General features: G+C 47.3%; 1 protein-coding gene and 1 long non-coding RNA gene across 2 annotated transcripts; one reads left to right on the top strand and one right to left on the bottom strand.

Moving 5' to 3' along the window:
* Positions 1 to 312: 312 nt before the first annotated feature.
* On the bottom strand, positions 313 to 22941 carry LOC148107364 (uncharacterized). The gene is made up of 2 exons (XR_015722398.1): positions 22743 to 22941; positions 313 to 20456 (listed from the first exon to the last, which is right to left on the bottom strand). It is a non-coding gene; the product is annotated as an uncharacterized LOC148107364 (long non-coding RNA).
* Positions 19246 to 25780, top strand: BAMBI (BMP and activin membrane bound inhibitor). The gene is made up of 3 exons (XM_045812819.2): positions 19246 to 19849; positions 23076 to 23363; positions 23787 to 25780. Exons 1-3 carry the CDS (start codon positions 19774 to 19776, stop codon positions 24203 to 24205), a joined length of 783 nt encoding a protein of 260 aa, XP_045668775.1. The 5' UTR covers positions 19246 to 19773; the 3' UTR covers positions 24206 to 25780.
* The last annotated feature ends 1683 nt before the right edge of the window (positions 25781 to 27463 follow it).

The raw sequence follows: 27463 nt of genomic DNA, 5'->3' as shown, positions 1-27463 counted from the left end.
GGGTTTGGGTCTACTATTGTATTACTTTTCTCTTGGTCTACTCTATTCTTTCTTTTTTTTTTTAAAGATTTTACTTATTTATTTATTTATTTATGTATTTATGTATTTATCTATCTATTGACAGAGAGAGAGCACAAGCAGGCAAAGCAGCAGGCAGAGGGAGAGGAAGAAGCAGGCTCCCGGATGCAGGGCTCGATCCCAGGACCCTGGGATCATGACCTGAGCTGAAGGCAGATGCTTAACCAACTGAACCACCCAGGCGCCCCTACTCTATTTTTCTCTTTGCTCCTCTTTTTTCCTCCCCACTCCTCCTTTTTTTTTTTTTAAGATTTTTTATTTTTAAGCAATCTCTTCACCCAACGTGGGGCTCAATCTCACAACCTGGAGACCAAGTTTCATGTATTCCACTGACTGAGCCAGCCAGGCACCCCCTTCTCCCTTTTTAATATCACTGCCACGTCTCATGTATATTTATTTCTCCAGTCTGGGTCTCTCCCCTGAAATCCAGACTCCTAAATTCAGTCCCCTACTCAACATCTGTATCTGGGTATACGACAGACCTCTCAGACCCAAGCTCCCGATGGGCCCCCGCTGACACAGTGGCAACTCTCTCCTTCCCGTTCTTCCAGCCAAAACTTACTTGGGTCTTCTCCTTCGTTCACACCTCACATTCAATACATGCATATCCTGTCAGTCTTATCATCAAGATATATCCAGAATCCACTACTTCTCACCACCTCTACCTCCACCATCCTAGACCAAGGGCCACCATGTCCTACCTGTGCCCTAGCGACAACCTCCAACTTGTCTCACTACAGTCTGTTTTCAACACAGTGGCCAGGATTTTTTTCTTTTTTAAAAGAATTATTTATTGTTTTTTAGAGAAGGAAAGGGGGTGGGGGGGAGAGGGAGAATCTCAGCCTGAGATCATGACCTGAACTGAAATCAAGAGTCAGGCGCTTAGCCGACTGAGCCACCCAGGCGCCCCAGAAGTGTTCTTTTTAAAGCCAAGATAAGTCATTTCACTCCTCTGTGAAAAGCCTTCAATGACTCTCATTTTCTTAGAGTAAAAGCCAAAGGGTTTCTAATGACGTAGAAGACTCCTCGCTGTTATTTTTCTGTCCTTTTCTTCCTTGTTTCCCTTGTTCCCTCCATTCTAGCCACCTTTCCTGTTCCTGTAATTCAGTGTATTTCAACTTGTTTTCATTAGTGCCCCCACCAGGGGCAAAAGGGAAATGCCTTTTTAGACATTTTTCCTAATCGACCCTACCCTCACCCCATGAAATTTTAATACCAGGGTTATACAGGCATACCTTGTTTTATTGTGCTTCGCACATATTGCCTTTTTTTTTTTTTTTTTTTTTTTTTTACAAATTAAAGGTTTGTGGTCACCCTGCGTTGAGCCCGTCTATGGCATCATTTTTCCAACAGCATTTGCTCACTTCATGTCTCTGTGTCACATTTTGGTAATTCTCATGATATTGTAAATTATTTCATTATTATTATAATTGTTATGATGGTCTGTGATCAGTGATTGTGACTCCCTGAAAGCTTAGATGATGGTTAGCATTTTTTAGCAATCAACTATTTTTTAAAAAAGATTTTACTTATTTATTTGACAGAGAGAGACAGTGAGAGAGGGAACACAAGCAGGGGGAGTGGGAGAGGGAGAAGCAGGCTTCCCGCTGAGCAGGGAGCCCGATGCGGGGCCCGATCCCAGGACCCTGGGATCATGGCCTGAGCTGAAGGCAGATGCCCAATGACCGAGTCACCTAGGCGCCCCATCAACAAAGTATTTTTAAATTAAGGTATGAAGATTGTTTTTTAGACACAATGCTATTGCATACTTCACAGACCACAGAATACTGTAAACATAACTTTCATATGCTCTGAGAAACAAAACAATTCATTATACGCACTTTATTGTGATAAATATTCGCTTTATTGTGGTTGGTCTGGAACTGAACCCACAATATCTCTGAGGCATGCTTGCACTATATATATGCTTACCTACTGTTTCTACATCTGTCCTTTTATTTTTTTATTTATTTGCTTATTTATTTATTTACTTTTTTTTTAACTTTCTTTAAGATTTTATTTATTTATTCAACAGAGATAGAGACAGCCAGGGAGAGAGGGAACACAAGCAGGGGGAGTAGGAGAGGGAGAAGCAGGCTCATAGTGGAAGAGCCTGATGTGGGGCTCGATCCCATAACGCCGGGATCACGCCCTGAGCCGAAGGCAGACGCTTAACCACTGTGCCACCCAGGTGCCCCTAAAGACTTTATTTATTTATTTATTTATTTGACAGAGAGAGCGAGAGAGCACAAGCAGGGGGAGCAGCAGAAGGTGAGGGAGAAGCAGACTCCCCGCTGCGCAGGGAGCACGATGCAGGGCTCGATCCCAGGACCCCAGGATCATGACCCGAGCCGAAGGCAGCTGCTTAACCGACTGAGCCCCCCAGGTGCCCCTGGGCACTTGATTTTAAAGCCCAGCTCCATGACTCAGGACCCCCGACCTTCCCTCCCCACTCTATCGTTGTCCGTAGTACTAACTACCACCTGGCACCCCTATCTGTTACCTGGCTGGTTTTCGTTGTCTGTCTCCCTTCTCGAGCATTTCAGTCCCAGGAGCTATTTGTGCTCCCGGGCACCCTAGAGCCAGCCTGTTCCTGGCACACAGCGCGTGAGTTCTTCCCATTTGTTGAGTGCACGCGTGCGTGCTCACCTGTGCACGCCAGCCTTCCCCTGGGTGGCTCCGTCTGCCGGCGTGTCCTCTTTTCTCCTTTGGGTCAACCAAGTCCCATCCTTGCTTTAAACCTCAAATCAAATCCCAACTTCTGCCTGGCCACTTTTCTGGTTTTACGTCTTCAAGAATTTTATAAAGTTCTTACACCCCACGCTCCTGGCAGGAGTCACAGAATTAGAATTAATTATTGAGGCTGAACTTTTTTCTCTTTGGTCTAGTGTGCCTCAAAATGATTCGGGAACCTCCTTAGGCATTTACTATTAACACTACGTTTTAGCTTCCAGAGGCACTTGGTTATTCCTAAAATTATGTATGTTTATATGCCATCAGAAGTGGGGGGCTTGTGAGTTGAACGCGTGGCCACAAAGAAAGGAGAGAAAACCATTTAGTCTTTAGGCTGATTAACACTGTTTAAGTAAGACTTGGGTAGATTCAATTGGCCTGGTGCTATTGGAAAGAAAGAATATATTTTTTTGCTGGTTTTCATTGCATTAGATGATGTTGTTTTAACCCAAGGGCCTCAGGAAGTGCATAGTAAATTGGAACACTCAATCAAATAAAACAAGTATGCTTAAACTGAGTTAGAGCTGGTTGTGCCACAAGTGCGAGGTTCCAGTTGACATTCCAGCCTGAGCTCACGATGTTATTAGCGAGGAGCCCGTCGCAGCGGGAAGGAGCGCAGAGGGTATCAGACGTCGACACACACATTGTGACTTTTGTTACTTTAAAAGAAAATGAACTTTGTGATAACCTAACTCCTTTGTGTTTATTCATTTTCTCACGTGTTCAAAGGTCAGTTCTGGGTAGGACAGCAAGTGTCCCTATGTTTTGCCAAATAGACCGTTTGTGTGGTGGGCCTCATCTGATAGGATAGAAATGCCTTAGGGAAAATCACTCTCCAACCCTGCTGTCCCCCCATCTCAGCTCTTCAGTGCTGATGGACTGAGGGTGTGGAAGGATTGTCCTGCAGCGGGAGTGGGGCCTGCACCCCAGGACCCTTGCATCCTACCCGCGGGCAGCATTTGGCATTATCGGTGTGTTCTTTGTCAGCAACCCAGGGAACGTGAGCAGGGAGTCTGAACATCTCAGTGTAAAGAGTAAGCAGTACTAGGGATGCCTGGGTGGCTCAGTGGGTGAAGCGTCTGTCTGCCTTCGGCTCAGGTCATGATCCTGGGGTCCTGGGATCGAGTCCTGCACTGGGCTCCTTGCTCAGCGGGAAGCCTGCTTCTCCCTCTCCCTCTGCTGCTCTCTCTTTCTCTGACAGTTAAATAAGAAATTGTTTAAAAATGAAAAAATAAAAATTGAAAAAAAAATAAAGAGTAAGCACACTGTGTTCTTGGGGTTGTGAGTTTAAGCCCCATGTTGGCATGGAGATTACTTAAAAAAAAAAAAAAAAAGCAAGTAATATTAAAAAGTTGCCTCTGGAACAAACGAGTCCCAGCAACAGAACCATGTTTGGGCAGCTGGACTCTTCCAGCACTATGGCAGCCTTTCGGTGTAATTACGAGGAGAAGTCCGTATACAGTGTTTTCCCAAGTGTTCTTCCCTCGTCCTCATTCTCCTGTTCACGTTCTATCCGCAGACATCGGTCCCTGAGAATACTAGGAATGAATCTTCACAGCTTACAAAACGGTGTCGCGGGGCGCCTGGGTGGCGCAGTCGTTAAGCGTCTGCCTTCGGCTCAGGGCGTGATCCTGGCGTTATGGGATCGAGCCCCACATCAGGCTCTTCCACTATGAGCCTGCTTCTTCCTCTCCCACTCCCCCTGCTTGTGTTCCCTCTCTCGCTGGCTGTCTCTTTCTCTGTCAAATAGATAAATAAAATCTTAAAACAAAACAAAACAAAACGGTGTCTCAGGTGATATTTTAGTTAATCCTCACAACGCTACTAGGAGGTAGGAACGATCACCGAGACCTCTGTTTGGTAAGTGAGGAAATGGGAGGGGAGTGGACGAGGCATTTAGGCGGGGAACATATTTTGGCATCACTTCTTAGGTCATATAACCTGGGCAACATGTAGATTCTGGCCAAGGTTTTGGTTTTAAGACCAGAAAGCCCAACTCAGAGCCGTGGTGGTTGGGGGCTCCCCACTGGTCAGTCTGGACTCCCCGCGTCCCAGCCCCACCTCTCAGCATCACTGACAAGGGGTGCAGGACCCTGCTCTGGGCTGAGGCTCTCAGGGTAAACGAGCAAGGTTTTTAATCTCTCTTGCAAAAGCTCAATTCCAAGAGTCACTGTTTCACAATAAAACAAGTGCAGTAGAATCACCGTAAGGGTCCGCTTGGCCTCCAGTGGAAACATCTAACGTGATCGGTGATTTTTTTTTTTTCTCCTTTATCCCAGTAAGTAGAGCCGAATTCCCTAGAGCTGCCCTGGAATGTTCAGGAGGAAAGACTCTTCTCGGGCAGGGCTCCCAGAAGGGGTGACGGAGAGCGAGCCTGACAGCACTTCAATCACGCTATTTCAGAAGTTCATCACTGTTGACGATGACGGGCTGCCTACGGAGGAGACTGGCCTCATTCAATCCACTTGCAGTGATCACTTTATATTCCCGGTCTGCCAACAGTCTCCAAGGACTTGCTGTTAACTGCATTACCTGAAGCCAGAAAGGAATTGAGAAAGTGATCAGAGACTTTACAAATCACACCTGAGAGCCAAGTATTGAAAGTTGCCTTTAGACAGTCTTATCCAGGGGGTCCTTGTCTAGGACATCGGGCTGTGCAGAAGAATATTTGGTCCTTCTAACGCAGATGACGGAAATGCAATGCAAATTCACTCACTGATTCACTGGGCGGTTGGGAAGCCACACTCTAGTGCAAAAGTAAGGGCTTCTAGCTCAGGGTTCTATTGCGTTAGGACAGTGGGGCACGAGAAAATGGCTTTCTGAATAATATGGCTTTGCATGTGTTAAGTCCATACCTAATCAGCGTTTCAAGGAAATGATTATTTGGTTAGAAACGGTGTTCCCATTACCCGGAAGAATACACTCCGGCCAGCTCTGCAAAGTACGAAGAGCACAGAAGGCTCGAAAGCTTTGGGTGAACTGTTGTCCTGAGTGCCCCTCCCCCCACGGCTTTTTGGCTGTGTGATACTGATCAAGCACGTGACCACTTGCAACCGCAGGTTTTGCTACCGCAGGTTTGGCCTCGGAAACTGCGGATGGTGACGTCTTCCTTTAGCGTAGCGTAGGTTTGTCGGGAGGAACAAATGAAGTGAAGCACAGCTCTTTGAAAACCGTAGAGCAGCGTCTAAACATCAGTTACCACGACACCCTTCTCCCCGAGACGAAGCGTAGGAGACAGGTGACAGGTTATTCAGGGGCCCCTCGGCAGGGCTGGGGTAGGTGTCTGTCTGGAGGAGCCCCCCTCCTGGTTGGCGGAGCGGATTTATCTCTCCGGGCCATCCGTCGGCGTGTCATCTGGAGCCTGGGTCCTCGATGCTCTTGGACAGCGCGAAGCCAGAGATTCTCGAAGTATGGTCTCCCATCCGCAGCGTCAGTGCCACCTGGGAACTCAGTAGAAATGCAGATTCTCAGGCCCCACGGCAGAACTCCTGAATCAGGCACTCTGGGGGAGGAGCCCATTCATCTGTTTTAACGAGCCTTCCGGATGATTCTGACGCTAGCTCACGTTGGAGAACCACTGAACTAGGTCTTGGAGCCTCTGCAGAAACCAAGAACAAGGGCCCCTTTAACAGCCCATTATTCATCCTGCCCAGTACGAGCAGGCAGTACAAAGCAGGCTTAGAATTCTAGAGCCGGGAGGGACTTGAGAAGCCATTTTTCAGGTTGATTCATCCCGTGGCTGAGGATTCCGGAGCCCCACGGGGTCAAATAAGATCTGACCGCAAACCAGGCCGAGAGTGGGCGTCAAGATGACTCATGCCTCAGTCCTCCATCCCACTGCTCTCTTGCATCCAGGTCACAAATACCATGCAGTTGCTACTCGAAGAAGGGGGTACAGCACGGAGGGGCAAGGTCAGGTGGAGAAGCGGGACTTGGTTAGACCCACGTGCCTCTAGCCTAGAGGGCAGGGCTCCCAGGGAAGTCACGGCTACTTTCCTTGTTCTCGGTCTGGAAGCTGAAGTTCTCTCCAGGTTCTTCAAGATTGGTGGGTCTCCCATCCATTGTCCTCAAAACAGACATCGGGTATGGACTTCAGGAGCCCTGAGGTGTCTCTGCCACTTCCCTGCTTGGTGTGAACATTGTGGTTGCTGTGAAGGCTGAGATTCCTCCTTGTTTTTGCTCCTGTGCCTAATGAGCACTGAGGGTCAGGGTCAGGGTCAGGGAATTCCCATAGCACATTTCCGCAGGGGAAGGCCACGGTCTGAGCAGAAGGAGCCTGCAGATAAAATCAGGCATCAGGGCAAACAGTCACTGACAGCTGCCTGGGCAGGTTGGTTCCTGTAACAAAGACTGCCATCCAAGAATGACCCCAAAACTCGTTCCCAGCAGTCCTTACTTTGGGCTCACAGGAACCCAGAGAGGTTTGGGAGTGGCAGGGATTCGACCCACTCATAAACAGCCCTTGTTCTCAGCAGTAAAATGTGGGTGTCTCTCTCTCTTCTCCTTTTTTCTTTCTCCCTCAAATTGCTCCATGCGTCAAGAGGTAATTTTACCTTATAATGTTGCCAAAGTATTTCTGAGGAACCGTCGCTCAGAACACTAACGATTTCTTCCCGTATCTTTGTTCAAGGAGGAACCGACTGTGAGGGCCCACCACACCTTCCCACCTTCCCAATGGGCCAGAAGGTGAATGCCCTGCGCTCAGAGTCTCAGCGCCACCGGTGTGACCCCTGGAGAGCCATCGCACGTCCTCTCAATTTCCTTAGCTGTGAAATCAGAGACGGAAGTGATTATTCCCATGATTTAATTTAAAAAGTGGCTGACGTGGCCTCACGTAGCTCTTAGTACACAGAAGAACAGTTTGATTAATTTGACCAGTCTAGACTGGCAACTCATGGGGAGCTGGAGGCGGAATTATCCTGTTAGTCTCTTGGCTTTGATCTTGACCCCAAGGAGAGTTAGATTTTCACGTTCCATGGCGGGAGGAGGTTGGGGGTGAGGGGAGCTCCAGACAACGTCCATACAATAGTGGCGTGCGTGGTTCTGGGGGAAATGTCAGTCACCCGTCTTTCGGGGTTATGTGGATCAGGAAAGGAGGGGATCTCTGTCTGACTCATCCTTGGGGAGGTTTTCTGTTTGTTTGCTTTTTAAAGTTGAAGCCGGCCCCAAATAGTCTGTGGATTTGTAGAAACAATGCACACATTTAGACTTTAGGGATTAGGGGTAATGCTCTGCGGTGGTTCTGTTCAGTTAACACGTTTCCATTCGAAAATACTAAAAACCAAGAAATAAACCGGGATCTTTGAGAATATGAGCTCCTCCTTGGGAAGAGTCCTGGCTTGCTGGTGGGTGACATAGACACTCTCAGGCAAGGGTGTTTTGTGTCGAACAATGGTCACTGTTGTACTTAACGGCATACCTGGACCTGCTACCAGAACCTTCTCTGGGCCTTCTACACAGAGAGAAGCTTGTTCCTTATTGTCCAAAGCCCTAAGAAGATTCTGGGAACAGGGCTCACAGCCCTCTTCCTGATGTCACTGCCCAACTTTGAGACCCGGTCATTAAAATATTGACTCTAAATTTTCCCTGCGATAACCTCGCTCCTTGTACCAAGAGCAAAGCCCAGCTGCCGGCTTCCCAGCTGGGTGCTACTTCCCTCTCACCACATGAGGGCGAGAAAGACATACCACAGGTCAGCTCCCTTCCACGGGGATGTCCACCAACCGAGGAGGTGGCTTTGGGCTGCAAAGACGAATACGCTACGTTCTCTGAAAAAGAAAAGTGATAATAGATGTGAATGTTCTAGTGTTGGCTAGGGGGAAAAGGGTTAGCCTGGTGGGTTTTTTTTTTTTAACATAATTTTTCTGCAGAGAAGAATGCATTATTTTAAGTAACTTTAGTGATACACGTGTAAGAATGCAAATGCGTGCTTAAAGAGAGGGTCTCGTGATTCGGAGCAGAGGCCCTATTCCCAGCGCTGCTACTCTTGCTTCAGGACCTTGTGAGGTGTAGGACATCTGGGGAGGTGCAGGGTTTGGGGGAAGACAGGGCTTTGAGAGCAGCAGAGATACTAGGCTGCGTTATGCTGATTCTCTTCCTGGTTTTGGGGTCCAGTTCCAGGCACACCTCCGGGAGCACTTATCAAGGAACTTAAAATAATGTGCTAGCAAAAGCTGGCAAAATAAACTACAATTACATCATGAAGAAAGACAGGAGGGGCACGTGGCTGATTCAGTCAGAAGAGTGTGTAACTCTTGATCTCGGCGTTGTGAGTTCGAGCTCCACGTTGGGTGTAAAGACAACTTGAATAAATAAACAAAACCTTAAAAAAAACAAGACAGGAGCCCTACATGGGTTCTCTTCCTCTTTTTCTCTCCCTTCTCTACTTTTTCTTTTTTTTTTTTTTGGTCAGGAATGGTGATATGAGGTGAAGTAACTTGGGAGGAAGGTCATTAGGGCATGCCAAGCAGAATTTGTCTTTATTCCCATTGAAAGTTCAGTCTGTCCAGTTGTTGACTGAAAGAAGATGGGGCAGGGGGCATTGTTGAGACCCTTGTCAGGAAAGGGATATACAATGCCTTTTGGTGACATGCTGTCCGGGGCTGGGAGAATCTGTATCAGTTTAAAATGGTTTTGAGATGTTCTCCTTAATCTTGTATGGATTCCCAGACTGGAATTAAGACCCCTCTTTTTTTTTTTTAAGATTTTATTTATTTATGTGACAGAGAGACAGCCAGCGAGAGAGGGAACACAGCAGGGGAATGGGAGAAGAAGCAGGCTCCCAGCGGAGGAGCCTGATGTGGGGCTCGATCCCCAACGCCAGGATCACGCCCTGAGCTGAAGGCAGACGCCTAACGACTGCACTACCCAGGCGCCCCAATTAAGACCCCTCTTATCAGCGGTCTTCAGATGGGTCACCTGCCCTTTGCAGCCCCAGCTAGAATTTCCTGCCTGTAAACCAGTCCTGCGAGGTTAGGAAGGGCTGGGTCACAGGACTGTGACTGGCCCATACTAGGCTCATTTTGTAAATTAGAAAGAAGCACCCCTGTCAGGCAGTCACGGCAGCTCCAGGGTTCACGGCCGGTTCTGAGAGTCACAGCTGAACCTCAGCCCTCACTCACCCCCTCAGCTGGACATCCACGGTCTTGAACAGCACAGGGTGGCCTGACTCCTAGGTCCTTACTCCTTAGGTGAGTTCCAGTGCCCGGCATTTTTCCTACTTCGGAAAATGACACAGCACTGTCGTCTTTAATATTAAGGGGGAATAATAACCAGAAACTGTTGCTGTAATTACAGTATCTCAGTGTTGAAAGGGACTTTAAAGGGTCACCTGTTCCAACAATTATTTCACATACCCATCCCTGGATTTCACCTAAGTGCTTGGGAACCACAGCCTCCCCAGGCTGCCTGTTCTGCCTCCAGGCAGCATTATTGCCAGGAAATTCTTCCTTATTTTACATCTGCCTGACAACTTTCAGCTGGCGTATGTAGCTGGCACCCACTGGCCCGTGTTGTGCAATTATACAAGCAAGCCTTTTTCTTTTCTTTTTCTTTCTTTTTTTAAATCACTGAAAGTCTTTCCTTCACCTGTAATGGTAAATGTGGTATTAAGTACCATTACCTACCCGATCGCTCTATTTCATCAAAGACCTTTCAAGGTGCTATACTCTGCATTGAGCTCAGCAGTCCCAAATGGTCCAATCAGTGCAGTCTCCAGGAGAACATGTCATCGTTTTGAGCTGGACTTAAACATGTATGAGCACCAAGTCACCCTGTCAAATACTTGTGTTACTATTCACATCTGTTTTGGAGAAACAAAGATTCTAAAGTATAGATTGGACATGGCTGCTTTTTGGAGGCCTTCTTAAAGCATTTCTTGAAAAGTAGTAACTTTGACTTGATAGAGAAGGTAATGTCACTTGCTCTTTTTGACCCTGATTTCATTTTTGAGGCTGTCTTTCGCAGAACCCGGAAATGCTCTTAGAGATTACTCTACGGGTCATATCTGATCCGTGACAATACAGCTCTAGAGAGATGTCATGATGTTTGGCCCAAATCAAACACTGGTCCTTTCCCCTATGTTTATCTGTTTTGTTTCCCACGTGGCTTATTTTGAAGACCCCACTTACGTTTCCCGAGTTAAGGGGGAAGGGGGAACGGGGTGATGGCGGTGATGGTGGGGTAAGACAGAACTGCAGCCTGAAAAGACACGCCAGGGCACAAGGACAAGGACAGCGTTGTTTCTGGCTCGGGGTGGGGGGATCTGGCCACACCGGAAGGGTCTGCCCCCTTGTTCTGCTCTGGGACCAGTGTCGGGAGACTAGTCACGAGTGAGGGAGGCGGCGGGGCGAGGCCGAGAAGGGCTGGGGCGAGCCGGGCAGGTGAGTCAGGCAGGTGAGCGCGGCCGGGCGGCCCGCACCTGAACTTGAGCGCGGCGCCGCGGGGGAGCGGCCGAGCGGCGCGGGCGGGGCGGGGCGGGGCGGGGCGGGGCGGGGCGCAGGGAGCCCCCCGAGGGCGTGGACTCGGCGCGGGAGGAGCCGAGCGCCGGTGCGGGTGCGTCTGGGTCGGGGCCGAATGATGTAAAACAGAGCGGAGCTCCTTGGCGCCTCGGCACCATTACCTTCAATTATAATAATTGGTGCCTCTCTGCAGCGTTTGCTTTCCCCCGAGGGATCTCTCGCTCGGTCTCATTGTCTCTCCGCCTCGCTCTCTCGCTCTCGGCCCCAGCCGTCCGCCTTTGTCCGCCACTCCCAGCCTCGCCCTCCCCTCTCTCCATCTTCTCTTTCCGGACGTTCTTCTTGCCGGGGGGTGGGGGGAGGGGAAGGGGGATCGGTTGCTCCCTAGAACCGATACTAATATCCCATTGATTGGTCTGGCGTGGAGCTGCTTCTGCTACTCTATTTTCAACGGGAACTGAAACGGGCTTGCCTCTGCGTCCACTTTATCCTTAAACTAGTACGTCCAGGTACTTCTCTGCTTCCAGTCCCATAAGCCGGGATCCAGTAACAACGTGTGGAGCCTGGAGTTAACTTTCCCGAAACTTCCCGGATCTGTCAATATGGAGGATTCCTCCTTGTCGACCACCCATCCCCATCTCTCTCTCTGTCTCCTGACTCTTGCTGGACTTTGGCTGACTGTTGGAAACAAAAAGATTTTAGACCTGAAAGAGGCTTTGGCTGTACATTACCCCAGATAGATAGATAGATAGATAAATAAATAAAACCACAGACCTTTTTCTTCGCATTACCTGCAACAATCAGGGCCGGAACTCACCTATTTCCTGAAGAACTGTCGGTGTCTTCACAGGATGACTTGAAGGATTAGGAATAAAGGAATTTCAACCCTTCCCCTCCCCAATGCCTGGCCTGCCTGCCCTTTCTACAAACCTTTGTTAAAATTAGGCAGTCACCTAAAAGAAGGAGGGCAGGATTGTAAGAACTGTGAGGGCAGGAGCCTCTTCAGTCGTCTTATTGACCCATAAAAAAGGAGTATGGCTCATGAGTACAGTTCATGGCAAATACATCCATAATCAATCAGGAGTTTATTGGGAAATGCTTCTTGCTGACCTTGAGTAACCAACATCACACTTCTTTGAAAAATACTATGGAACCGGAGATGGGTAATCTTTTAAAGAAGCCCTTCACGGGGTAGGAGAAACTTCTTGGGTTTCCCAGAAGATGAGGGGCATGAATTCTGGCTCTTCCTTTACTGAGCAGCTCCATTTCTTGCATAATGATAAGTTAGCCAACCAATTTGTCTCGGCTGATTCTTGGACTATCCACCCAGCATGGGAGCTAACCTGTGTTGGCAAGATTCACGCCGTGTTTAGAGAGATATCATCACCCTGCCAAGACTGGGTTGGCAGTGGCATTATTTCCACTTCAAATGATCAGCGCTGGGGAGAAGAAAATCCTGAACCAGGTGAAGAGTCCTGAAGCTACCATAAATCTGTGCAGATGATTCAAAAACAGATTTGGATAAGCTCACTGTTTCTAAGCAAAACCATTTAACATTTCTGTAGGGGTTCACCGTTAACATGCCTATCTCATGTTACCCCCTTAGCAATCTCTGAGACAGCCAGGCCACCCAGTAGGCTGGTCCTCGTTCTATGGGAGGGGAAAGAGGGGCACCCGGGGACAATGGATTTGCTGGGGACAACACCCCGAGTGGTGGAGCATGGATACAAATTCAGTTCTCATTTCCTAGTGGATTGTTGTTTCCTCATTGACTAAGTTCAAGGGTTTCCATTCAGAATTCCCTTGTTGACTTTAATTCCTTAAAAAAGAAAATTTTTTCTGGATGACATTGTGAAAGTCATCAAAGGGAATAGAAAGCATAATAGAGGTATTTTCTGGTCTTTATTTATAATCTCTTTGAATAGCCAGAATGAAAAGGGAAGTATAGTCACCATGTTAACAATGCCGTTTCTTTAGAAAACTCTTTTTTTTTATTCCTGTGATTTTTATGAGGAATAGCTAAGTGACAGGGCATGGGGCAGTGAAGGTTGGGGACTCTAAAGAAACAAGCGACTATTTTGGCTTTTTGGTTGAAAGCTGATGAATTTTGTTTACGTATTACATATAGACTGCTGAGCAATGTCATTTGCTCACAGGTATGTAGGCACCCCGGCCTCCAATATCCAAACTACATGTGTGGGGAAAGCTATGTAATTAGTCATCCCAAATACCCATCTTTCTCAGGAAATTGATAAAAAAGCTTTTTTCGCCTGGGTGGCTCAGTCGGTTAAGCGTCTGCCTTTGGCTCAGGTCATGATCTCGGGGGTCCTGGGATCGAGCCCCACGTTGGGCTCTCGGCTCAGCAGGGAGTCTGCTTCTCCCTCTTCCTCTGCCCCTTCCCCTGGCTTGTGCTCTCTCTCTCAAATAAATAAATAAATAAATAAATAAAATCTTTTTTTTTAAAAAAAAAAGCTCTTTTCGTTGCTGTAGTCAACTAAAAAGACAGGATATTCAAGATTGTTGTATATTCAAAGTAATCCAAAAGTTCCAAGTGGGCCTGCTGTCCTGGCTCTGGAAAGGTTCTGAGTCTTTGGTCTGTGTAGCTGAGCTGTCTTCATTTGGTCCCAAGAAGTTTATTTTTGATTACAGCAAACGGTCAAGTGAGAAATTCACACTAAATTAATAATTTAAAGGAACTCACCAATACTATTTCATAGGCGACTTAAACTTTGCGCATGTGTAGCCCATATGTATATAGTAAGAGTATATCTATATTATGCTTTATGCCGCTGGCCTGCCCACCCTTCCTGGTCTTCCTGGCCCACAACCTTGGTGCAGGGTAGCAGCCAGAGTTTAGATCAGCCGGGAACGCTACCCTAGCTGAACAGACCACAAGCTGAGCAGAAGCCTATGTAACCTGCATGTCAGACTCACTTAGGAATCGGGAATCGGGAAGCCAGAGGGTCGAGGTAGCTTGCCATGGGGACGGAAGGCAAACCATCTATCTCTTGAGTGTCGCCGCTACGTAAGGGGGGCTTATGACCGGATGAAAGCAAGCAGAAGTTATGACAGAGCAAAAACTAGAGCTAAGGACACGATGCCGGCTCTTGGCGAGAGAAGTGAAAAGAGACAACCCTTAGGACAGGAGACCCCGATCTTCTCATTTCCGGTTCCAGGGAGGCTGGCTTCCCAGCAAGATAAGTAATGCTTCTTGATTCCCGATTAGCTGTATCCTTACAAAAAGCCTATTGTATCTGTACAAGAAACCCCTCCTAAATTAACTTATCTTGAGTGGGTCTCTCTTTCTTTTAATTAAAAAAGTCTAACTCAACAGTGTACTATAAATGTGCAAATTTTATTTTATTTATATATTTTTAAAGATTTTATTTTTTAAGTAATCTCAGGACCCAATGTGGGGCTCGAACTCGTAACCCTGAGATCAAGAGTGGCACGCTGCACCGACTGAGCCAGCCAGGCGCCCCCCAGGGAAAGTATTGTCAGCTAAGGAGACAGAACTCAAAAATACTGTTCCTTGCATTACCGAATAGCATTCTGGGTCACGGATGTTCCTCTAAGTAAGGATTTGTTTAAAGTAATTTCTCCGCTTTAAAGGATTGATTTACTATTTTAGTTAAAAGGACAAAAGGAATCAAACTGGTTATTTGCCATCAGGTAGGCAAAACTAGCAGGTTATTGAAGAATGTCTAAAAGTTCTACTGGCTTAATTATATTAACATAACTGAATAGAACAAAGGCTATGGCTGATGGTCAAGGATCAGGCAGAATATATGTGATGCTATTAGATTATAAATAATACTCATTGTTAAGTTCATAACGCAATGTTTTTTAACCAGAGACATTTCTTTCTGTATTCTAAACTTAGTTGTTTTTAAAAAAATTTTTTTTAAAGATTTATTTATTTATTTGAGAGGGGGGAGAGGCAGAGGGAGAGGAGGGAGAGAATGTCAAGCAGACATCATACGGAGTGAGGATCCTGTCCCGGGACTTGATCCCACAACCCAGAGATCCCAACCTGAGCTGAAATCAAGAGTCGGTCGCTTAACGAATGAGCTACCCAGGTGCCCCAAGTTGCTTTAAAATTTCTCAAGGAAACCTCAAGCCAACAGATACTGCAGGATTTATTTGTAAGACCCCATAGCATTTTTGCTAGCTTGTGGGAGGGTGGGCGTTGTGGAATGTGACCTTCAGTCTTTTTTCTAGGTCCTATCACACTACCTCCAGGACTCTGCAGTCAGTTCCTTTTGGAAAAAAGAAAAAACAACTCCCCCCCACCACCACCTCTAAAAAAAACGCTCACTTCACTAGATAGCCATTCCTTTAGGCTGGGCTAATCTCTCACTTTGACTTTATTCCAATGAAAGTAAATTTCAATCCTGAACTCCTAACTTCTACTGAGAACAAATGACTTTTTTAAAAAGCTGCTACTGGGAATTCGAAGTGTTATCTAACCTCTGTGGATTGTTAGTTCGTAGAAGATTTGTATAACAGGCAGAAATGTTAGATTCTATCCCTAGACTGTAAGAGTTGTGTGTACGCTAGCCAGGGACTTGAACGCAACTATTTCTCTCCGAACACAATGTACTGAGACTTATTTTTCATCTGCATTGTGAAGAGAGAGGCATTGCTGAAAACGGGGATCACATATAACTTGGGAAACAACGGCCTTATCTGAGTAAGCGGAGATTGGTATTTATATCTTTGTTAACAAAATGGGTTGGACGTAAACCACAATTCCACCTTTTTTTTTTTTTTTTTGGCTATTTATAAAAAAAAATTAAATTTAGAAAGTTATTCCGCGGTGGAGAGCAACCATAAAAATATGTTATAGCGACGTGTTGTGATTATATACGTTATACACATTATATATATGTCCATATACGTCTGAGGATAAAACATATCTAGAACACTCTTTGAAGGTAATAATATTAAACTATTATAATGTTTAATTATTTCAGTTTGTTAGGCCTAGATTCAGCATTCTGTTCTTAGGTACAGATAGCTGGTTCCAGCTTGTATATTCAGAATTCCCTTCATAAGAGTAAAAAGAATTTTGGTCATTGATTTCCTTTTTTAATTTAAATTTCCAAAAGACACTAGCTTTTACTATTTTCTCTTCTACTTACCAACCTACGTGTAGGGAAGTAATAACTGAATTAGGTACAAAACGCAAGTAAAATTCAGTAGAGAAACAATTTCCTCGAGTCTTAAATTGAATTAAAATTGTTACCTATTCTCTCAACTATCAATAGGGCCTCATAATTGACATATTATCCATAAACCAATTTTGACTATCCACATTGATTCAAACACTCTCATTCACTTAAGTTGAAAAGTCCATGTCTGCTCCAAAACCATTAGACAAAGTGCAGACTTGTTTCTCTTAAAACTAATTTCTAGCCATTTAAAAAGTCTGCCCATTACACTAATAACAAAAACAAAAGAGTTGAAATCATTGTCTGAAGAATGGATCGTAAGTTCTTATTCTGAATTGTGTTTGGAACAAAAAAGTATACACCCTGGAATGATAAAAATCAAAATTAATTCAATAAAATGCAAGTATCATAGTTCGGATCCTTTGGGTTGAAAGTAAAAGAACCTTAAGTAAAAATGGGGAACTTATTAAAGTGCCTGAGTTAACTTTAATAAGGAACCTGAGGACCTGAAGTGACACCAAATGACTGGAAATCCACTTGGACTTACACCTTTGTCATTTTTCTCTTTCTTTGCAGACAGGTGGGCTGTGAATTTGTATGCCACCTGTGAATTGACCTGTATAGACTGACCGCCATCTCTGGCCAACCATTCAGAAGAGAGTACTTCATCGGCCCAACTAGGCTCATGTGAGTACCTATGGCCAGAGAGACCGAGGCCCCCAGTCAGGCTGCCGATGCCCACTCCAGAGGAATCAGATGGTCCTCCGAAGTGGGGCTGGGAAGGCACTCAGCAAGTGTTTACTGCAATACAACTTTCATCAACACATCCCCCTAGACTGCCTCCTGTTAAACAAGTATTTATCTCCATTACAAGGAAATATCATTATTTTCTAGAACATCTCTCCCTGCTCCTCGCTTCACATTTTATGCTCCAGCAACAAAGAATTGCTTGCAGTCCCATCTCCCCATCCCCTGCTGACCACCCACATCCCCCAACACAATCAGTAAATGTCACACCTATGTGCCTGTGGTCCTCTATGCTTGTAATGGCCTCCTCGAGATTCTCTTTGTTCTTTAGGAGTCATGCCGGACATCACTGCTTACAGCAGACCCTCCAGACTTCCATACCTTCCTGGGCTAGTTACCCCTTCTTTCCTTATGCATCATAACATTGTGCGCATAAATCTCGATCATCGTCCCCTCCATCGTTTGTGATTTACTGTTTAGGTTCTGACATCTTCACAACCCCAGACAGAGTCCGGCCTACAGTGGGCACTTCAAGATAGTTGAATGAATATACTCTAAAAGTTTCCTTTTAGCTAATAATTGACTCTCTGGAGTTAAGAAAGACTGTGTCATTACCTGGGAAGTATTGTCTGCATGAAGCCCTTGGAACTGTTAACTTGTCAAAGAATTAGACGTCAGGAAGTTCTAATCAAAGTCCTGCTCAGGACCAAGGGTCAGCCCACCACTTGAGAGATGCCTGCTGTTTACCTGGTGCCCCAACCAGTTTAACTTCCTCTTAAAACGTCCACTGGGTGTGCCCTCCCATCCTTTTAGATGCAGTTCTGAGCTAGTGAAGTAATGGGCAGAGCATCAATTTATGAAATTATTTTCTTTTTTCGGCATATAAACATTTTTTAAAGGCAATTTCATTAACTGTACCCTCTGTCCTCTGTGGAGGGACAACTTTAATTTACAAGGTTCACCCTGATTTTTGGTCCTCCAGACATGTATATTTTTTTCTTGGCCTCAAAGCTCATCGCTGTACCACGGTCCTAAAGTGTTTGACTTTACGTCTCCCACCCCAGCATTAAATGCTTTTTTTTTTTCTCTCCCCGCCACCCCTTGACATTTTATCAGGTAGGGAAATGCTGGCTGATCCTAAGAGGAAATTTCTCAAATGGTTGACTTTTGTTAATCTCAGTTTATGGGAGGAAGGGATACAAGAGTATTCCCTCAGATAAGAATTTTAAGTTGAATTTCACCTCCAAAAAAATAAAAACTAAAAAACAACAACAGCAAAACCTCTAGGACTGACTTTGGGTATGTTGGGGGCCGGCAGCCCTGCAAGTCCTAATAAATGAATTAGTATCTCAGAAAGGAGATCACAGCGGGGCTGATATTGATCAGGGTCAGCCGGTGTGTTTGCCTGCGATTGTTTGGGGGGTGCTTAATTGAGTGTCAGTCTCGGCCTGGGTCGTCTCGCTGGCGCCGGGTGCTTTTGGATTTGCTAATTTTCGTTAAGTGTCTCTAGCCGGCTACTCGTCCCCTGTCTACCCAGGAGAACTTAGCGGCTCCCACTGATCAACAGTCTGTCTGTCTGGGCTTTATTGATCACAGGGCGGGCGGCTGGAGGCGGATGCGCTGAGGGGGGGAGGAGGAGGGAGAAGGCTGAAAGCAGACCCCCTTCCGGGCTCCCAACAGAACCCCTTCCTCGGCCACACGCGAGCCGGCAGGGCTCGGCAGGGGGCCTGGGCCGATGGCGCACGCCGGGGGGGAACGCCACTTGTCCTTGGGGTTCGTAAAGTGCGCAGCGTGGCCCGGGAGGGCTTCCGCCAGCGACCCCTCAGTCCCCTGCGTGTTTCGGGGGCAACAAAAAAGTAGTCACGGGCTGGGGGACGCCGGCCCAAGTCTGAGCCGTGAGGGTCCCGGAGGCGAGTGCCAGAGACCCGGAGGCCGGGATCGACCCGCGCCTCGCGAAGGTCATGGACGCGCAGGCCTCCGCGAGGGGGAGCGCGGGAGACAGCAGACTCCCCGCCCGCAGCCCCAGACGCCGGCGCCGCTAGGAGCCGCGGGGCAGGTCCCTCCCGGCCCCCCTCTGGGCCCGCCTCCTGGCTGAGGAGATGATTGACTGGAGCCTGACGGCCAATCGGACGGCGCTGGAGCTTGCCGGGGAGGGGCTGGGGGCGGGGCGGTGTCGGGCCGGCTCCAGGCGCGGGGCGCTATTTACGGCGCGGACCCGGGCCGGCCGAGGCGGGCGCAGGCTGGAGCTCGCGGTTGACGGTCTCCGCGCGCGCTCGGAGAGCTTCTCCCTTCGCAGAGTGGCCGGCTGAGGGGGAGCGAGGCCGACAGCCCCCCCGGGACTGCGGCGCCGAACGGAGCGAGGGAGCACGGTGGCCGCAGAGTCGGGCCGCGAAAGTCCTCTGGGCTCCTCGGCGCCCCTCCAGCCGCGCTCCATGCTCCGGCCGCGGCCCGGCCCCTCGCCCGGTCGCTGACGGCGCCCGCCGCCCCGGGGAGCCCCCATGCACTGCGCGCTCCGGGAGCCGTAGGCTGCAGTTGCGCCGCGGCTCCGGGAGCCGGCGGGGGCGCCGCGGCCGTGGGGGGCGTCAATGGATCGCCATTCCAGCTACATCTTCATCTGGCTGCAGCTCGAACTCTGCGCCATGGCCGTGCTGCTCACCAAAGGTGGGTGCCCGCCGGCCGGCCGAGGCGCGGGCTCTCCGGGGAGGGGCGCGCGCGGGTCCCGGGGCGGCCGGCGCCGCGGGCCTTTGAAGGCGGCTGCCAAGGCTTTGTTAGCGGCGGGCGAGGTTTCCTCCCGCGCTGGAGCCCGCAGGTCGCGACAAGTTGCCTGTTCTTAGAAGTCGCGGCGGTGGCTTCGCGGCCGCCCCCTCGGGTGTCCCGGAGCCGGCGCGTGGAGGTGGAGTCAGACCTCGGGGCAAGTGGTTGTCAAAATGTTTTTGTAAGTCTGTCCGCGGTGAACTTCTGAACGTTTGCAGCCGGGGAGCGGGGCCGTCGTGTGCGCCGGCAGCAGCCGCCCTCCGCACCCCGCGGGCGGGGGCGGCCGCGCCGAACCGCGGAGCCTGCTCGCAGCTGCGCGGGGCCGGAGTGCGGGCGGGCCCCGCACGTCCCCAGGTGTGACTCCGTCCGCGCGTGTGCCTTCGTGTGTGTCTCTGAGTGAGCGGCTTTGTGAGCCAGCGAGTGTGTGTGTCTCCGTGTGCTGTGTGGCTTCTCGGGCGGGGAGGGGTGGGTTCTGTCAGTGGTCCCGTTTCCCACTCAGCTCATAGTTTACCCACTACCACCAAAAACAAAAACCAAAAAAGGAAAAGAAAAGGAAGGAAAGAAAAAAGAAAGAGAAGAAAAAGGTCAGTTTCTTTTTCCCCCTGCAGGCTTTCGCCTTTTAGGTCGAAATAACCCAAACTCCTAGGTTTCAAGGATTCCTCCGCCTCCCCCCGCCATGAACTCTACCTACTGTTCTGTGAACAGATAATTTTTTTTTTCTTAATGGGAAGCGTTATTTAACTTTTGCACTACCCCCCCTTCCTCTAATTGCCATGTAGCAGGCATGAGGTTAAAGGATAAGCCAGCCCAGCAAGGATGATGTGCTACAGTATTTATTTATTTTGGAAGGAAGGGTGTAATTAACCCTAAATAACAGCCCTGGTAGCCTGCAGAGGGGAGCCTCCTGGCCCTATCAAAGGCCGGCAGAACAGGGAGGGACTGAGGCTGACATGAAGTCACAGATACCGAAACTATGTGCCTGATAATGATATAATTAGGGGATCAGAGATTTCTGACTGCTGTGGACTTCAAAAGCTTTAAAAGAAGCCAGCAGTCTCTCCTGTAGCCATCTTGACTAAAGCAGACATTTTTGTTTAATCACTACATACAGTAACAAGAAAGGGGGGGAACAGAAGAGCATTGTTCACTGTTTCCAAATACCAGTCCCCTTTCTGGGCCTTTTGCATGCCACAGGAAGAAACTTTATGAAACGACAGAAATATAGTTTTAATACAGTAATACAAAAGTCCATTCAACTTGTTGAAATGTGGCTCCAATTAAAAAAAAAAGTTGTTAGAACTTTCGTAGTTACCTGTCAAAATTTTATTAGACTGTTTTAGGTCATTGAAAATACAGTATTTTAAATAGGCTCTCGTAAACATTTCACTCTTTTTCTTTTTTCATTCAGTGCTCTTTTTCTGCACTCGGTCTGAGGTGAATAGGATCAAAATGGACTTTGAATCTGTTTTATTTCTACTTTAAATCTTGTCTATGGGATTTGTCAGGCGAGGGATACGTAGTCATCACCACATAAGACTGGTGAGCTTTGTGCAAAACTTCAAGTAAGCTTGGAAAGAGGAGAGAGAACCTCTAAAAAGCAAGGTTCCAACTCGGAGGCCTTCCTGGAGAAGGGACTTTGGCCCAGACTGGGACAGGGACAGGGACAGGGAACTCGCGGATTGAGGCTGGAGCAGGACCTCCAGCTTTGGACGGTTAAACTCAGATTGCCAAAGATCTGTGATTAGCTGTCAGGTTTTTCTAGAATGAAAGCATTAGCAGCGTCTGATGAAAACTGAGCATACCATAGAGTGGCCTGGAATTTGGACAGATGATTAAATGAGACACCTTACTCAGGCATTCACATTCACAGAGAGGAGGAGGAGGAAGAAAGGAGAGGGTAGGAAGAGGTCTATAAAACCACAGCCCCTGGTGTTTAATTTCAGAGCTGGGGTTTCAGTAACGACCCAGAGCCTCAGGTTGGGAAGCTGGGAAGAGGTGCGTGCCTCAGTTCCGTTTACAGTAGCATTAGTTGTGGCATCTTGACAGTGACCAGAGTCACGGGGGTCAGATACAGTACTAGTGATAGCTCTGAGACCCAGATCATTTCAACCAGAGATTGATGCTAAAAGCCTCAGAGCGTGCATTGCAGCAAAATGTTACCAGCGACTTGCAACTCCCCAAATAAGTTTTATAAAGGAAACTTTTAATCACTTCCTGGAGAAAAATTTGAGGTTTTCTTAAGGATTTTTCATTCAACCAGCAGAGGATTTTCAGTTTCAATGTTTCCCCTTTTAGATCCCATGTTGAATTACATGTAAAACTGGGGGGTTAAGGGGAGGAGAAGTTAGCTTTGCTGTTTTACACCCTCCTCCCCTCCTCACCCACCCCCCTCCCGCCCCCAGTTTTATGACTTTCCATTTGGGCTGAAAGAAATTGACTTTGGCAAGCAAACCACTAATTGTAAACTGCCTAGTTCCTGTTTTACAATATACTGACTAAAAGCTCCTCTGCATGAAAAGATCTTTATAGGCAAAGTTTGCCTTTTCTAGAGAGGTTGCAAATAGCTGCCCAGTTTCATAGTTTTAAAACCTCCTGACCGGAGCAATTTCTAGATTGTTGTGTTTCTAGTTAATAACTTTATAAGGTGTTAGCTAAAGCTCTTAAATCTTGGCACAGCCCTTTAAGGTAGTAAACAATTCAGTAGTTCCGATCAAATATTTATACTGACAAAATCAAAAAGCCTAGCATTTTTATGTTGTACGGTCACGTAGGATTAAAATGAATAAACAGTATAATTTACCTTACGGTAGGAGAAGTTCTTGCGATGATTATTTTCCTTCATATCCAGGAGTACTATTCTGAATTACTCGCGAGCTCCTCAGAAATCGCAATTGAACTTTGATTCTCTGCAGTTGGGATTAATACGGTTCTAAAATTAACATTTAACTGGGTTGAAATTTAAGCACTGGCTTGCACAGCGGGCTCTCCCAAATCCACCTGGGGCTGCCACTGCCGGCACTCAGCTGAATATTCTAGAAGTTCGTGCCTTTGATCTTGAGGTTGAGCGATTGCCCGGGTAGAGGGCTCTATCTGGTCTCGGAAGGCAGTTGACACAACTTCTCACTGTTTCCAGGTGAAATCAGATGCTACTGTGATGCGGCCCACTGCGTGGCCACTGGCTATATGTGTAAATCCGAGCTGAGCGCCTGCTTCTCCAGACTTCTCGATCCTCAGAACACAAATTCCCCGCTCACCCATGGCTGCCTGGACTCTCTCGCAAGCACAGCAGACCTCTGCCAAGCCAAACAGGCACGAAACCACTCTGGCACCACCGTGCCCACATTGGAATGCTGTCACGAAGATATGTGCAATTACCGAGGGCTGCATGATGTGCTCGCCCCTCCCAAGGGGGAGGCCTCAGGTAGGTAGAAGCCCCCTCTCCCCAGAGCGCCAGCCTCCTCCAGAGGCGCGCGGCGGCCTCGACTTTGTATGTCTGCTATTGATTTTGTTGTTAATGTAATTAGAGACACCAGCGGGAGAGGCATGGCTGGATGCAAAGATGAATCTCTATTGAGTAGCTTTCATGTCTGCCCGAGCGTGAGATGTCTGTCTACATAATAGGTTTTGCCCGGTTTTTCCACATTTTGAAGACCCAGAAGACCCTTACCGTTCAGTGAGGACTGGCCCTAAACAGCCCGTTTTTGGAAGCTGATCTTTGCATCGCTGGGCACCGTGTAGTTTGTAAATATTGTTGATTTCAGCGTAAGCTGCTCTCTCGTGGGGTGCCCACGAATCCCTGCGGGAGGGGCGACCGCAGTTTGCTCACGCATTTGTGTCGCTCTAGGACAAGGAAACCGCTACCAGCACGACGGCAGCAGGAACCTCATCACCAAAGTGCAGGAGCTGACTTCCTCCAAAGAGCTGTGGTTCCGGGCGGCCGTGATCGCCGTTCCCATCGCTGGCGGCCTGATTCTGGTGTTGCTGATTATGTTGGCCTTGAGGATGCTCCGAAGTGAGAACAAGAGGCTGCAGGACCAGCGGCAGCAGATGCTGTCCCGTTTGCACTACAGCTTCCACGGACACCATTCCAAAAAGGGGCAGGTGGCCAAGTTAGACTTGGAGTGCATGGTGCCGGTGAGCGGCCACGAGAACTGCTGTCTGACCTGTGACAAGATGAGACAAGCGGACCTCAGCAACGAGAAGATCCTCTCGCTCGTTCACTGGGGCATGTACAGCGGGCACGGGAAGCTGGAGTTCGTATGACGGGGTCTGACCCCGCACCGAAGTTCTGGGACGCTTGAAGGCTCGGAGTTCGGCTGGACAGGAGCACTTTATCTGAAGAAAAACGAACTCGCGGAATCACCTTTGAGAGACGAAATGACCTCTGCAGACAGAATCTTGGATATTTCTTCTGAAGGATTATTTGCACAGACTCTTAAATACAGTCAAATGTATTATTTGCTTTAAAATTATAAAAAGCAACGAGAAGACTGCGTACACACTGTTACCAGGGTTATTTGCATCTGAGGGAGCTGGAATTGAGTACCTAATAAACTAAAATGTGCTCTGTGTAAGCTCCAACATCTTGATTTATTGTAAAGATTTAAAAAAATATATATCTATATATATATTTTGTCTGAAATTTAGCGGTGTCTTGTCCTAAATTAAAAACTAAGCGGGAAGCCTAAGAAACTCCGTGTTAATTATACATATGAAGATGTGTTGTCACTCATAGCAAGGTCTCAACTGTAGGATTTGGCTTGTTTTGTTTTTTGTTTTTTAAATAAGACCAAGATCTTGTTTATCCTTACACGCATATTTGTAGCTTTCTTGCAGTGTGGAGAATTTCTTAAATGTGTCCTGCCCATCATTCAGTGTCCTACCCACATGTTTTTGTTAGAGTAATCCTGGTTTTTAGCTTTCACCTAAGACAAATCTTACGCTTCTTTATACCAGGTCGGATATGGCGGATCAGCGTCTGGAGCTGTCTTGTGAGCAGAGGTAATCTTCATCCGCTTAATCCCGTTGCTCGGGAATGCTTTTTGAAATGTGTCTACCTCCAACCAAAAAAGAAAAACCAAACCAAACCTGCTAAACGAAACTCCTTGTCGTTAGTCACTGCCTACTTGTACTGTTGATTAATTTAGCAGTTGGCTTTGTCTCAGACCAAATTAAGCATTTTGGATCCCAGGTTAGCCAGACTTGATTGTATCACGCTCCTGGTTTTCAAGCCTTCCTTCTTCGCAGTGTTACACTAACACTTTCTTCTTCTCCGGGTTTAGAAAGGGTTTCAGTAGTGAAGGTTATTTGTATCAACTGAGATTTAAAGAACACTAGGTCCCCCTGCCCCCCACATTGACTCCGGCCACTGATACACTAAGTAACAGTGTTTTCACTCGTGCAGGACCTTCTGTCTGGCAATGCTGCTCAGCCTGGACTGGAATCCATGCCACATTTGTGTACTTTCTCCCCAAATCGGTCTTTGTTATCCGAACGTGAGAAGAATTTGCCATGTAGGATTCTTTTTTTTTTTTCCCCCCTGATTCTTTTGTATATTTGAAACTTTTGCTTAAAAATGAACCTCTAGTCTGCATATTTGAGTATGGGGTTTTCTTTTAACGCGTGTTAAAGGATTGTGTGTATGTGTGCATACTTGGGGGATTATTTTATGATAAGCACGATTTGGGTCCCTTCAGACAGATGCAGTCGCCAAGTTCATGGAAGAATTGGAGTCGAAATGACTAGGCTAAAAACGAGTACCTAGATTATTTAATAATTAATAGGGCCACAGCCCCATACAAAGTAGACTATGGAATAAATACACATTTTAATAAATGACGGCATTCGTATTGTGCTTTCTGAGAATGACAGTTCTTGCACGCATGACTTACAGTTTATAAAGGTGTGTTGCTTCTTGAGGGAGCCAGAGACTTGTGACATAACTATCCAAGCCCACCTAGAGAAGAAAATTCACCGAAATTGCCACTCGATGGAGTTTCGACCCTCACCTCCACTTTCAGCTCCAGATCAAACTACAGGAGTTTCATGGCTTGAAGATTAAAAGACTTCTTGCTCCCTATCCATTCTGCTTTCACGTACAGCGTCATGCAAGCTCAGAGATGCCTCAAGTAGCCTCCGTGTAGCTAGTCTTTCCCCCTGCGGGCCCTGCTATTACTCTCATTCACCCCATTTCTTCCAAATACCAGTTAACTAAGAACTCAGCAATTTGTTAAATAAGGCAATGAGGGATTTGAAGTCCGATATTTTGAATCACTTGGAAACCAGTAAACCCCATCCTCCAAGGAAAGGCCGGGGTCTCAGCCGGTGCTGACGTCACAGACATTTACTGGAAGATGAATGCAAAAAGCCTCCACTTCCATGTTCTGTGTTCGCTGCCCTGCCTCTTGTTTCTTCTGTAAATTCATGAGGCTGTTTACACCCCCCTGTTCAGGGGGGTGATGGCGCTGTGCACCTGCCCCCCGCCCGCGGACTGGGTGTCTGGGGTGCTCAACTGCTAGCTGCGTAGTAGACTGGCTATTCCTCTTCCTGTGTCTTTTCCTAATGACGAACCCTTTCCCCTTCATGTGTTGTATTCATAGATACTAAATGAGATATTTATTCACTTAGTATCTGCACACTGCCCTCGCCGCCAGTCTTAAAAGGCAGATCTGGGCATAACTCGGCCTTTCGACGAAAATATTGCGGGTCTGTCAACTTTGATTTTTACCGAGAACTAAATATAGGTTCTCCTTTTGCTTTCCCGTGAGAGTGTGGAAGCTGCCAAGAGCAGAGATAAAGGGCCCTTCATGAAATAACTACCTACCTGATTCGGTGATGTAAGTAAGGTGATGACTGCTGTGTTTGTTTTTCCCTCCTGGAGATGTTTACTGTTACTTTGAGGTAACAGGACAAGGCTGGGCTAAACAGGAACAGCCCTTGTTTAATATTGACATAGAACTCCCCCCAAAAGTAAGATTTTTTTTCTAAGTGGAAATTTGCCTCAACCAGAGACAAATGGGACCAAATTAGCCATGATGTTTCTATATCTACACCCCTTCCATTCTATCCCTTTCGAAAAAATTGATCTGTACGTGGTTATGTCTTTTATGTTATCCCCCCCAACACACACACACCCTTATTTTGAATGGCTCAGAGGCTTCCTAGGAATTGACTGGTGTGTCTCTAATTTCTGCTGAGCTGATTTTATTAAAAACACTGCACCATAGGGGGTTTGACCTTCTAAAATACCAAACATGTCTGCTTTAGAAAATCACAAAGCTCTCCTCTGAAGAGCTCGTAAATCTGGTTTCAATATGAGTTGATTATAGGCTAAAAGCTTGAAAGCAGGGGCATCTAGTATCATGAGTCTGGAACTAGCCTTTTTGGGGCCAGGACAGCTTTTTTTCCTTATAACCTCTAATTGGTCCTCTTCTCTGTCTCTGCCCGAGTAATGTCAAACGTCCTCCAAAAGTTACACGGTGCGATGAGGCCGAACTCATGCAAGAGTAGCGGTCAAGTGCG

This window comes from Ursus americanus, chromosome 31 (assembly GCF_024610735.1).
Source record: "Ursus americanus isolate L20-20 chromosome 31, mUrsAme1.1.p, whole genome shotgun sequence".
NCBI lineage: Eukaryota > Metazoa > Chordata > Mammalia > Carnivora > Ursidae > Ursus > Ursus americanus.
Note: the sequence above shows the minus strand (reverse complement) of the source record. Positions and strands in the feature narration are given on the sequence as shown.